The sequence below is a fragment of the Phaenicophaeus curvirostris genome, chromosome 34 (assembly GCF_032191515.1).
Source record: "Phaenicophaeus curvirostris isolate KB17595 chromosome 34, BPBGC_Pcur_1.0, whole genome shotgun sequence".
NCBI classification, from domain to species: Eukaryota; Metazoa; Chordata; class Aves; order Cuculiformes; family Cuculidae; genus Phaenicophaeus; species Phaenicophaeus curvirostris.
Window position 1 is genome coordinate 1072996 of NC_091425.1, and position 12263 is coordinate 1085258.

Below are 12263 nucleotides of genomic sequence, written 5' to 3' on the forward strand. Positions count from 1 at the left end.
CATTTGCTCCTCTCTGCACTTGGTGCTTGATCGCAGGCTGCTTAACACCTATTTCTGCACATGGCACATCATCCCCAGACACCACTAAACCCTCATCCAGTCATAAATTTTTATAATAAAAGCAGATTTTGTGCCCATATAGAAATTTCCAGAAACTGTAATAACTTCATGCAATCCCTGTGGGCAGAAGAAATGGCAAAGGGCTCGAGGTGCCCCCTGACTGTAAGGGATTTGTGTCTGTGACGCTGCTGGGGCAACAGAAGGAGCACAAGGGATTTGCCCCAGAGATGCTGTCAGCAGATCCTGGCAGGTGCCGAGGTGTGAAGGACCCGTGGTGCCCCCGTACCGTAAGGGATTTTTCTGGTGATGCTGCCAGCCTGTTCCTGGCCTGAGGAGGCTCCGTTGTGTTTTCCATCCGTCCCCAAGCCCTCTCCCTGCACAGGTCCTGTGGGGGCTTGGGCAGAGCTCCTTTCCCAGCCGTGTTCCTGCTGCTGCCCCGTCACCTCCAGAGACACAACTGACCTCACCGTCCCCGTCACAGTCAGATGTTTCCTGCTGGATTCTGAGTTTCTGAGACACAACTGACATCCTAACCCTCTACTCATCCATCACCTCCTCATGTCCTAGGACCTGAACAGGTAAAAGTACGCTTGCCCCACATCATGAGGAATGAACACGGGGACATTTGTTCGTGGAGGGACATCCAAGTGCTATACTGAGGCGACTTCCCATGTCTTGTTACTTGCAATGAGAAGAGACTTCGAGGCAATATCTGTCCCAGAGATCTTCGTGGAAACTGAAGAAACTGCTCTTTCTACACGTTCAGGTTCATCTCAGCTCACAGACATGATGTGTGCGCTCACATCTGATCCGTACAATGCCAAATTGGCCTTTGGTCTACTCAATCAGTGTCCTCTCATGGAAGAACAAAGAAACTCTCCAAGCTGGGGTGAGAGGCCAGTGCTGGGAATGGTGGTTGGCAGGGGTTTCACCAGGATTATTGCCTCTGGGACAAATGCTTGAGTCAGTTCCTGAGAGAAAGTTTAGAAGAAGCCCCAAGCCTTGAGGCTCTGCCCTGAGGAGGTCCCCTTGCTCTATGGAAAGGCTGTTCTGGAGGCAGCTCTGTCCCACAAGCAGCATGGCTGTGACCAAGCTCAGAGCCCTCAGGCCTTACAGCAAGGCAAGGGGGGAGAAGGAGAGTGTGGAAATGGAGAGAGAACAGCTCTGGGGGATCAAGTGCTGGTGCCTGGCACCTCCTCCTGGGGAGGAGAAGGAGGGAGGCTTAAGGTAGGTAAACGTGTCAGTGCTGAGAAACAGGGAGACCACAGCCAGGTGAGGGAGGCACGTGGAGAAGGCTTTGTGCCGTCCCTGCTCCGAGGGGATCCTCAGCACGGCCCTGAAGATCTGCACATAGGACACCACAATGAAAACAAAACAGCCAAAAGCTACTAAGAAACTAATCACAAGAAGCCCAACCTCCCTGAGGTTGGCATGTGAGCAGGAGAGCTTGAGGATCTGCGGGATTTCACAGAAGAACTGGTCCACAGCATTGCCCTGGCAGAGGGGCAGGGAAAATGTACTGGCCGTGTGCAGCAGAGCAGAGAGAAACCCAGCGCCCCAGGCAGCTGCTGCCATGTGGACACAAGCTCTGCTGCCCAGGAGGGTTCCGTAGTGCAGGGGGTTGCAGATGGCAACGTAGCGGTCGTAGGACATGACTGTGAGAAGAAAATATTCTGTACCAAGGAAGAAAATAAATAGAAACTTTTGGGCAACGCATCCTGAGTAGGAGATGGTCTTGGTGTCCCAGAGGGAATTGGCCATGGATTTGGGGACAGTGGTGGAGATGGATCCCATGTCGAGGAGGGCGAGGTTGAGGAGGAAGAAGTACATGGGGGTGTGGAGGTGGTGGTCCCAGGCGATGGTGATGATGATGAGGCCGTTTCCCAGGAGGGCAGCCAGGTAGATGCCCAGGAAGAGCCAGAAGTGCAAGAGCTGCAGCTCCCGTGAGTCTGCGAATGGCAGGAGGAGGAACTGGGTGATGGAGCTGCTGTTGGACATCTGCTGCCTCCAGACATGGGGCACTGTCATATGAGAGAAGGACAGTGACAAGTTAGGATAACCTCTGAGCCAAATCAAAGCCATTTCTCCTTCCCCTCCCTCCTGCTCACACCTTGTCACCTTTTTTCAGCCCTTCCTTCAGCTCTGAGCCTGGAGCCCTGCTCGGTGCCGGCTGAATGTGCCGGGAGGAGCAGAGCCTCTGCCCGCTGGCTGCGAGGAGTCAGCCCTGCTCTGCAGCAGGGGACATGGGGACGGTGGGGACAGGGGACACTGCTGGGGCTCAGCGTTGTCCAGGGGAACTGCTCCTGGTGCAGAAGGGCCTGTCAGCATCTGCACTGCCGGGGATGAGGAGCTGAGAAGGTAGCAGGCTTAGAGGTTTCGAATGCCTAAAGGTGTGACGGGACAGGTTTGCATCTGTGAGGGCAGCATAGTGCTTGCGAGGAAAACTCAAGAAAAGCCAAATGTCCTAACGAGGATATCTTAGTGCAGACGAGATAATTAATTCCTCAGGAATGCACTGCCCAAGGCCACACAGAAGATCAGTGCCTGACTCTGCAACTCCCATCCCCAGAGACACTGGCAGAGAGAACAAGAGAACAACAGCAACATCTCTGGTTTAGGTTTCCTCTCAATCTCTGATCCTATCCCTTCTCTCTGGAGGTTTTCCTCAATGGAGCTGATTCCCTGTCCCATGCCTTCTCCCTGTCAGCGCTCACAGATCCCATCTGACCCTCTCTGCATCCCCCTGGCCCTACACAAACATCTGCCCGGGTTAAGCTGGACGTAGGGTCTTGTTGATAAGCAGAAAAGGATGGAACAGACTGAGCCTGATGGGTCCAGCAGAGGTGATGCTGCTGCTGTCCATGGGCAGAGGACCAGCTGGAGACATATTTGGAGGCTCCTGTCGGACCTACTGACCGCTCAAGGATACTGCTCAGGAGTCTCAGTGACTTGTTTAAGCATGAAAGGCTCTGGTTCCATTTCTCCCACCAAATTCCCCAGGTGCAGGGAACTGAAAACACAGAGTCTGGGAAGTTCCTTATCTTTAATGCAAGAGCCCTCCTGACAGATCCCACAGGCTGTGGCTGTGCCGGCTTTAGGAGATCCCTCCAGCAACCGCACCTGCATTGTCCTGCACTCAGAGACTCACCTGGAGAAGGGCTGTGAAGAGTTTTCTCCAAATGAAGCCTCCTCTCTCCTGCCACCCCACCTGCCTTTCCCCTCTCTCTGCTCCCTCCTGTCCCCTCGCTGCCTGCAGGCAGTGTCCTCAGCCCTGCTGGGCTTTGCAGAGGAGCTGCTCCTGGCCAGACCTGGCTCTTTTATGATCTCCTGTCTCATGATGAGCTCCCTCCCTGCCAGGAGCCCAGCCCAGCTCAGCAGCAGAGGAGCAGCCCAAGGCAGCGCTTTCTCTGCTCCCTCTGGGCTCCCTCGAGGTGTCCCTGGGGCTCCAGGGGAACATTCTGAGAAACAGGCTGAAGCCATCCCTGATGCTTCCTTCATCATCTGGGCAGGCACACTTCTGTCCTGCAGTGTCATTGCTCCTGTTAGAAAAATAATAGGGAATGAGAATCAATTTCTTGTCTCACCATTAGACAGGACCTCAGAAAGGTGACAGCGAACGAAATCATTTCTCCAAAGTAGGAGGATCTGTCCCATGGAGTGAATTCAGGCATTTCATCCGAGGTCTTTAGACTTGGGGCTGGACGACACGCAGCTCCCTTTCTCCCAGATACGTCTTCGGCAAAGCTTATGCACACACAGGGTCTTGAAACCCTTGGTCGTGGTTTCCTCATGGCAGGGATAAGTTTGCCTGGTGCCACAGCTTCAGGGCTTCAGCCCTAATGGGCAGCAATGGCCTCAGCCAGGGGCACAGGCAGGAGGAGCTGGAGCCATTCCCATGGGAGACAGAGCTGGGACATGGTCACAGAGCTCAGGAGAGATGGTAGTCAAGGACAGCATCTTCCAAGCACTGCAAGGCTCCAGATAAACTGAGTCTCAGCTTGAAAGTCCATTTAAGGACCCATGATGAGATTTTGCTGCTTCAGGAACAGTTAAAGAAGAAAAATACGCTGCGTAGGCACTGCTGGATTTAGAAGGGTAAGGTGTCACAGATCTGAGGTTCACTGTGTCCTCTGTCCCTGTCTTCCCCATCAAGGTCTCACAGGGCTTTGTGACTCATGGTAGGACTCTGGAGGAGTTTGACCAGTAGTGGGTAGAGGTCAAGTCAGGGATCTCTTGGGCAAAAGGAATTCTTCGCAGTCTATGAGACAGGAGGGACAGCATCGCAGGGAGCTGAGTGAACAGGAAGATGTCACAGTGTCTCCATCATCTTCCAGAGGTCATGGAGAGTGTGGGAACTCCCTGACCGCTGGTACCACTGCCACATCAGAAATGGCCAGTGGATGAGTAGGGGAGCAAAAGGCTTTGCCCCAGAATTTGTCTAGTAGGATCCCATTTCTGGGTGTCTGAAAGAGAAGGGGATTTTATTTCCCTTGGTAAATTATGTCTCACCATCCTTCTATGACCCAACTCTTCTATGATCTGATTCTCCCATGACCAGACACTTACATAAGCCACCTCTTCTAGGACACAGGTTTTCTGTCACCTGAGCCCTCTTTGATTCTAGTGAGTCTTCTATGACCCAAGACTTATATGACCCTTCTAAGACTTCTTTATGACCTGAATTTTTTTATGTCCAGACTGCTCTATGACCCTTAAATGACCCAAACTTTCTATGAAACTTTTATGACCAGACTCTTCTATAAACAGCACTTCTCTGTCCCTTTTATGACCTGATCTTTCTATAGCCCAAATCTTCTTTGATCCTTCTATGACCCAACACTTCTCTAAACCTTCTACAGTTGAATTCTTATATGACCCAACCCTCTATGACGCCAATCCTCTACGATATGAGTCTTTTATGACCCAACGCTTCTAAAAAAAGTCTTCTATGACCCAAGCCTTCTGTGACCCAAGCCTTCTGTGACCCAACTCTCCTCTGACTCTTCCGTAACTTTCTATGACCTGACTTCTCTGTGATTCTTCTATGACCTGACTCTTCTATAACCCGACTCCTCTATGACCCGACTAATCTATGACCCGGCCCTTCTATGGCCTAAGCCTTTTGTGAACCGGCACTTCTATGACCCCTCTATGACCCGACTCAAGTTTCTATGTGTCGACTCTTCCATGACCCAAATATTCTATAACCCAAATCTTCTATGAGTCAAATATTCTATGACCTGACCCTTCTATGGACCATCTGTGACTGGGCTCTTCTATATCTCCTCTACGAGCCGACTTGTCTATGACTAAACTCTTCCACGAACATCTCTTACATGACCAGGTCCTTCTATGACTTAAGCCTTCTATGAAGAAACCGTTCTATGACCCAGCTACTCTCTGACTCTTCAATGCTGTGTCTTTCTCCGATCCAGGTCTTCTGTGACTCTTCTATGACATGAATCATTTATGCTCCAACACTTCTATGACCAATATATGACCAGATGCTTCTGTGACCCGACTCTTCTAGGACCCAACTATTAACAAACCCTTCTATGACCTGACCCCTCTATGACACTCTATGACCTGACTCATATGAGACGCTTCCTTTATGAACTGACAATTCTGTGACTCTTGGATAACTCTTCTATAATGCGATACTTCTGCAGTCTTTCTATATCCTGATGCTTCTACAACGCACACTTTATGTGCCTCAATGTTTCCATGAAACTTCTATGAGCAAACTCTTCTATGACCTTTCCATGACCCAACACTGCCTATACCCGACTAAACTCTCACACTCATATGACTTGACTCTTCCATGACCTGAGTATTCTATGATCCACAATGATTTGAACGTTCTATGAACCATCTGTCCTTCTGTATTGCACCTCAATGACTCGACTCCTCTCTGACATGATCTTTCTCTCAAACGCATTTTCTGCCACTCTTCTACGATCCAACCCGTTAATAACCCTACCCTTCTATCCCCCAACTCTTCTGGTGCACGTGGAGCTGTGTGAGAGCCTTGGCATCTCAAGGAACCCTACAGGCCTGTATTTGGAATCACATGGAATAACTGCTTCCACTTCAATTCAGCAATGTGAGAAGGCTCATGGCACCAACATCATTGCAGTCAAAGCCACATCTGCCTGCCCAGGGCCTGGGGGTCAGGGCTTGGACTTTCTGCTTCACCAAGTGAACCCAGGCTTTTCTCAGCATCACAGTCGCCTGCACGGCGCCTTTGTCCTCCTGCAATCATGGCCTCCAATTCTCGGCTCTAATGAGTCCCTGGGGAGCCTTTGTCACTAACGATGCTCACTGAGTCCAACTAAGACTTCAAGAAATTTTGAGCTTTGCTTTTGACTTCTTGAGAGCTTTGTTCCATCTCCTCTCAGCAGCTGAGGTTCAAGGACTCATCAGCAATTCCATCCTGGATCTCATTAACCTACAGAAAGCCTTAATGAGCTCTTTCTCTTCCTGCTGTTTTCTTCAAGTCTTCAAGCCTCGCATGGCTCCTTGTAGTCATTTCCCAGTGTGGTTACAAAGGAAGATTTCAAAGTGCACCTAAGAAAAACGTTTTATCTGAAACTTTCTAGAACTTTCAAAATCATACAATGGTTTGGGTTGGTAAGGACCTTAAAGCCCATCCAGTTTCAACCCCCCTTCCCTGGGCAGGGACACCACCCACTGGACCAGGCTGCTCAAAGCCCCATCCAGCCCGACCTTGAACCCCTCCAGGCAGGGGGCACACACAGCTTCCCTGGGATACCTGAGCCACGTCCTCACCACCTTCTTTGTGAACAATTCCTCCCTAATGTCTAATCTAAATCTTCCCTAGGCCATAAAGCCACAACGTCATCCTATCATTCCATGCCCTTGGAAAAAGTCCCTTGCCAGCTTTCTTGGTGACCCCTTCAGGTACGGGAAGGCCTCTATAACGTCCCCCCGATGCCTTCTCTTCTGCAGGCTGAGGAAGTTCCAGGAGAAGATCAAAATTTCTTTGTGAAATCCCTTTTGAAAGGGCATGGGATTGGTGGAGGTCTCTTGTTAGTGAGGAAGAGCAAGTGTTCTGGTGCCCACGTCCACCTCCTCAGGGCAAACTTCAGCTGGCCAGCTCTCTGTCCGTGCTTCTCCATGGAGATGTTTCTTTCATTTGAGGGCCAAGGTAAAAATAGATTAATAGACGAAAGAAAAAAAGATAAAAGGAATATAAAGAGAGACCAAACCCAATGCAATTTACATCACTTCCCACCTCCTCCTTGGGGCAGCCTGCTAAGTGGGTCTCTATTTTATGCTCATAGACAAACCTAGGGAACAAGAGAGCTCAGTTTAGACGTCAACAGGGCACCGAGGCCACGATTGAAAGAAAGGACTTTGGCACTTGACGGCTCCATGAACGCAGCTATCACCTGGCCAAGGCTCCTGTGACACCTGGGAACATCCAACTTCTCGTCCAGAGGAGCAGGATCCTTCTGGGATGGACAGGAGGGGAAAAGCCTTTGTGTGAACGTGGGGCAGCCTCGGCCGAGGCTCCAGGGCAGCGGGGGATTCTGCACCCCTGGGGGTTCAAACTCAGCAGATTTGATGCCTCGGGAGAGCTCTTCAGCCTTCAGCACTATTCAGCACAATTTTTAAGGCACAATGTCTGGTTTTCTGTGTCCACAGCTTCCATGTTGGAGACAAAAGCCTCTAACAGGGTTCAAAAGCTCATTTTTAGCTCCCAAATCCTCCTTTTCAGGCAACAAAGCCTCACTGTGAGGGCTCAAATCCTCTTTTTGAGCCTCTCAAATCCCATTTTTAGGGTGAAAGCCATCCTGTTCACTACCATGGCATCTTTTTAGGGCAAAGAACCTGATGTCGGGGCTCAAAGATGCAATTTCATTGCAACGTTTGTAGGGCCCAAAGGCTCTTTTTGAAGCTCCAAACTCTCACATAAAGGATCCAACCTCCCCCTTTACAGCCTCAAGCCTCCATTGGAGCACCCAAAGTCCTGCAGTTTTGACCAGAGCTTCATTTCTTGAGGCAACAGAGGAACCAAGAGGTTTGTCTCCTTCGCAGGGACAAAAGACTTAACTTGTAGCACTGCACCCATCTCTTTAGTGCCCCAAGTCTCATATTTAGGGTGGAAATCCTTGATTTTAGGGTTCCAACTTGTCTTTTAACACTTATAGCTTTTCTTAGGAGGCCCATAGTTACATTTTGAGTCTCAACCCTCGTTTTTTAAGTCTAAAGACACATTTCATTGTCCCGGAGCATAATTTTTAAGGACCAAAGTTGATTCTGGATGTCCAAAACCTCAGTGTTATGGGCCAAAGCCTTATTTTTAGCTCCTTTCTAGCTTCCAGAGCTTCCTTTTCCGGGAACAAAGCTTCATTTTTGGAGTTGTTTGCAGTTGTAAAGGCCTAGATCCTCATTTTTAGCCTCTCAGGTATATTTCAAGCTGCAAAGCTGTTGTCTTTGGTACCACAGCTTCATTTCAGGGCATGAAACCCGAGGTCCTGGCTCAAAGCCTCAGTTTCACTTTCAAAGCACCACTGGTAGGACCCAAACCCTCCTTTTGAAGCTCCAGACTGTCATGGAAAGTATCCAACCCCCTCCTTGATGGCTCAAAGCCTCTACTGGAGTGCCTAAAGCCCTGCATTCAGGACCAGAGCTTCATTTCTTGGAAGCAAGAGATTCTCATCCCTTGAGGGATCAAAAGACACATTTGTAGCTCCACACCCATCCTTTTAGTGCAGAAGTCTCATGTTTTGGGCTGAAATCTTTAATTGCAGGGTTCTAACCTGTTTTCTAGGACCCATAGACATTTTGGGACCCACAGTTACATTTTGAAGGTCTAAACTCTCGTTTTCTGTGTCTAAAACCCAAGGTTAGGAGCCTCTATTTTAAAGCCCAAAGGTTAATATTGGAGTTCCAACACCTTAGTTTTAGAGGCCAAGCCCTTATTTATAGGTTCTAAAACTCATTTCTATCTTTTAAAGCCTCTTTCAGGGATGTCATCCTCTGTGATGCTGCCCGGTGTCCTAGGAGACCTCTCTTCTGTCCAGGACAAGCACCCTCTGGACTCACTCTCCAGCAGGATCTGGAGGAGGCAGGTGGTCTCTCCATCGGGAGATGCCTGCTCCTTGCTCTGTGTGTGAGATTGGGAGATCTTACGCATCCTAGGATTGGGAGATCCCAGGATTCCTGCTTATTTTCCACGTGGGAGATGTTCCCAGCCCAGGTGGTCCCGTTTTTGTTTAACTGTGCCAGCCTTGCCCCCTTCTCCTTCGCTCAGATCGGATTTGTTTCCCGAGTGCTTTGTCACTCACTCCAGGCTGTGTACGGAGCCATCCTGGCCTGGATGCTGAAGTTCTGTTCCAATTTAGCTGCCTGCTTGTTTGTCCCCTCCACCCATGACCACAGGACCTGTTCCTGCAGCTCCAGAGAGGCCTTGGGGGAAAGAATTCAGGAAAACAGAAGCCAATGAAGGGTCCTTTATTTTGCTTAAATACACAGGATCTCAGCTCCTTATTCAAACAAACACCCAGTCAGCAAAAAAAGCAGAAAGTGAATAAGAAAGGGGGTAAAGATTTTAGAATTAAGAAACAAACAACAATTAAATAAAGACTGTCTTTGCCTGGGAGGAGTTACATGAGAACTGCTAGGCAGAAGCTGAGGAGCACTTTATTGCTTCTTAGGAACATTGAGTCATGAATTTCCAGACTACATCACTGATCTCTTTGTTCCTCAAGCTGTAGATGAGGGGGTTCACTGCTGGAGGCACCACTGTGTATGGAACTGCCACCACCAGATCCAGCGATGGGGAGGAGATGGAGCGAGGTTTCACGTGGGCAAACCCTGCAGTGCTGACAAACAGGGAGACGACAGCCAGGTGAGGGAGGCTCTTCTCCCAAGGGACGGGGGACAGGACAAGAGGGAATGGCCTCAAGCTCCGCCAGCGGAGATTTAGGCTGGACATTAGGAAAACATTTTTCCCAGAAAGGGTCATTGGGCACTGGCAGAGGCTGCCCAGGGAGGGGGTTGAGTCCCCTTCCCTGGAGGGGTTTAAGGGACGGGTGGACGAGGTGCTGAGGGACACGGTTTAGTGTTTAATAGGAATGGTTGGACTCAATGATCCGGTGGGTCTCTTCCAACCTGGTTATTCTATGATTTTATGAGCCAGCAGTGGCCCAGGTGGCCCAGAAGGCCAATGGCATCTTGGCTTGGATCAGACATGGCGTGACCAGCAGGTCCAGGGAGGTTCTTCTCCTTCTGGACTCAGCACTGGTGAGACCGCTCCTCGAATCCTGGGGTCAGTTCTGGGCCCCTCAGCACAAGAAGGATGTTGAGGCTCTGGAGCGAGTCCAGAGAAGAGCAACAAAGCTGGTGAGGGGGCTGGAGAACAGGCCTGATGAGGAACGGCTGAGAGAGCTGGGGGTGTTTAGCCTGGAGAAGAGGAGGCTGAGGGGAGACCTCATTGCTCTCTATAACTCCCTGAAAGGAGGTTGTAGAGAGGAGGGAGCTGGGCTCTTCTCCCAAGTGACAGGGGACAGGACAAGAGGGAATGGCCTCGGGCTCCTCCAGGGGAGGTTCAGGATGGACATCAGGCAAAAATGTTTCCCAGAAAGGGTCATTGGGCAGTGGCAGAGGCTGCCCAGGGAGGGGGTTGAGTCACATTTCCTGGAGGGGTTTAAGGGACTGGTGGACGAGATGCTGAGGGGTCTGATTTAGTGACTGATGGGAATGGTTGGACTTGATGATGCAGTGGGTCCTTTCCAACCTGGTGATTCTATGATTCTATGAAATACAGAGAGCATGGGTTGCTGTTTACTCAGTTACTTGGTTACAAATGGAAAGAAGAGAGTGAATTAAAAAGGTGATGAGAATGTAAACTTAAAAAAACCCAACACCACCATCAATAAAATAAGGCAGTGTGCACCTTTAGTGAGTCACATGATAACTGCAGTGAAGCAGAAGTTCAGCAGTTCATTGCTTCAGTGTAAAATCCAGTTATCAGCTTCCACGTTGCATCCTTGAGCTGCTGGTTCCTCCAGCTGTAGATGAGGGGGTTCACTGCTGGAGGAACCACGGAGTAGACAAATGACACCACCAGGTCGAAGGATGGGGAGATCGAAGAGGGCTTCAGGTCAGTGAAAGTGCCCGTGCTGATAAACAGGGAGACCACAGCCAGGTGAGGGAGGCACGTGGAGAAGGTTTTGTGCCGTCCCTGCTCTGAGGACATCCTCAGCACAGCCCTGAAGATCTGCACATAGGACACCACAATGAAAACAAAACAGCCAAAGACTATTAAGATACTGACCACAAGAAGCCAAGCTTCCCTGAGGTAGGAGTGTGAGCAGGAGAGCTTGAGGATCTGGGGGATTTCACAGAAGAACTTGTCCACAGCATTGCCCTGGCACAGGGGCAGGGAAAATGTACTGGCCGTGTGCAGCAGAGCAGAGAGAAACCCAGCACCCCAGGCAGCTGCTGCCATGTGGACACAAGCTCTGCTGCCCAGGAGGGTCCCGTAGTGCAGGGGTTTGCAGATGGCAACGTAGCGGTCATAGGACATGACTGTGAGAAGAGAAACCTCTGCTGAAATGAAGAAGTCAAACAGAAAGAATTGGGCAACACATCCTTCATATGAGATTTCTCTGGTATCCCAGAGGGAATTGGCCATGGATTTGGGGACAGTGGTGGAGATGGATCCCATGTCGAGGAGGGCGAGGTTGAGGAGGAAGAAGTACCTGGGGGTGTGGAGGTGGTGGTCCCAGGCGATGGTGATGATGATGAGGCCGTTTCCCAGGAGGGCAGCCAGGTAGATGCCCAGGAAGAGCCAGAAGTGCAAGAGCTGCAGCTCCCGTGAGTCTGCGAATGGCAGGAGGAGGAACTGGGTGATGGAGCTGCTGTTGGACATCTGCTGCATCTAGGCATTGGGCACTGTTGAGGGAGGAAAGGACAGTGACAAGTTAAGGGAGCCTTCTCTAAGCCAAATGAAAGTAATTTCTCATTACCCCCTTCCCCCTACCCCCGCCTCCATCAGCGCCTCTGCTGCACTCAGAGAGATAAGAGGGAGTCCTGCGAGGTGAGAGCATTGTCTGGCTCAGTGCAGAGGGAGAGGAACTGCTCTGTCCTTGCTCTTGTTCCCAGCTGCCCTGGGCTTGCACGTTTCTGAGATCGAGGGGGATCACACTCCCGTGTTACCCTCAAACCACTCA

General features: G+C 50.4%; 1 protein-coding gene across 1 annotated transcript; it reads right to left on the minus strand.

The window, feature by feature from the left end:
* Window positions 1-11023: 11023 nt before the first annotated feature.
* On the minus strand, window positions 11024-12037 carry LOC138732625 (olfactory receptor 14A16-like). Its single transcript, XM_069879264.1, has one exon. It carries the CDS (start codon window positions 11969-11971, stop codon window positions 11024-11026), a length of 948 nt encoding a protein of 315 aa, XP_069735365.1. The 5' UTR covers window positions 11972-12037.
* Between the last annotated feature and the right edge of the window lie 226 nt (window positions 12038-12263).

Bases quoted from the DNA above. Each gene is read 5' to 3' on its own strand.
- LOC138732625 (XM_069879264.1), bottom strand. From the start codon at position 11,971: ATGCAGCAGATGTCCAACAGCAGCTCCATCACCCAGTTCCTCCTCCTG.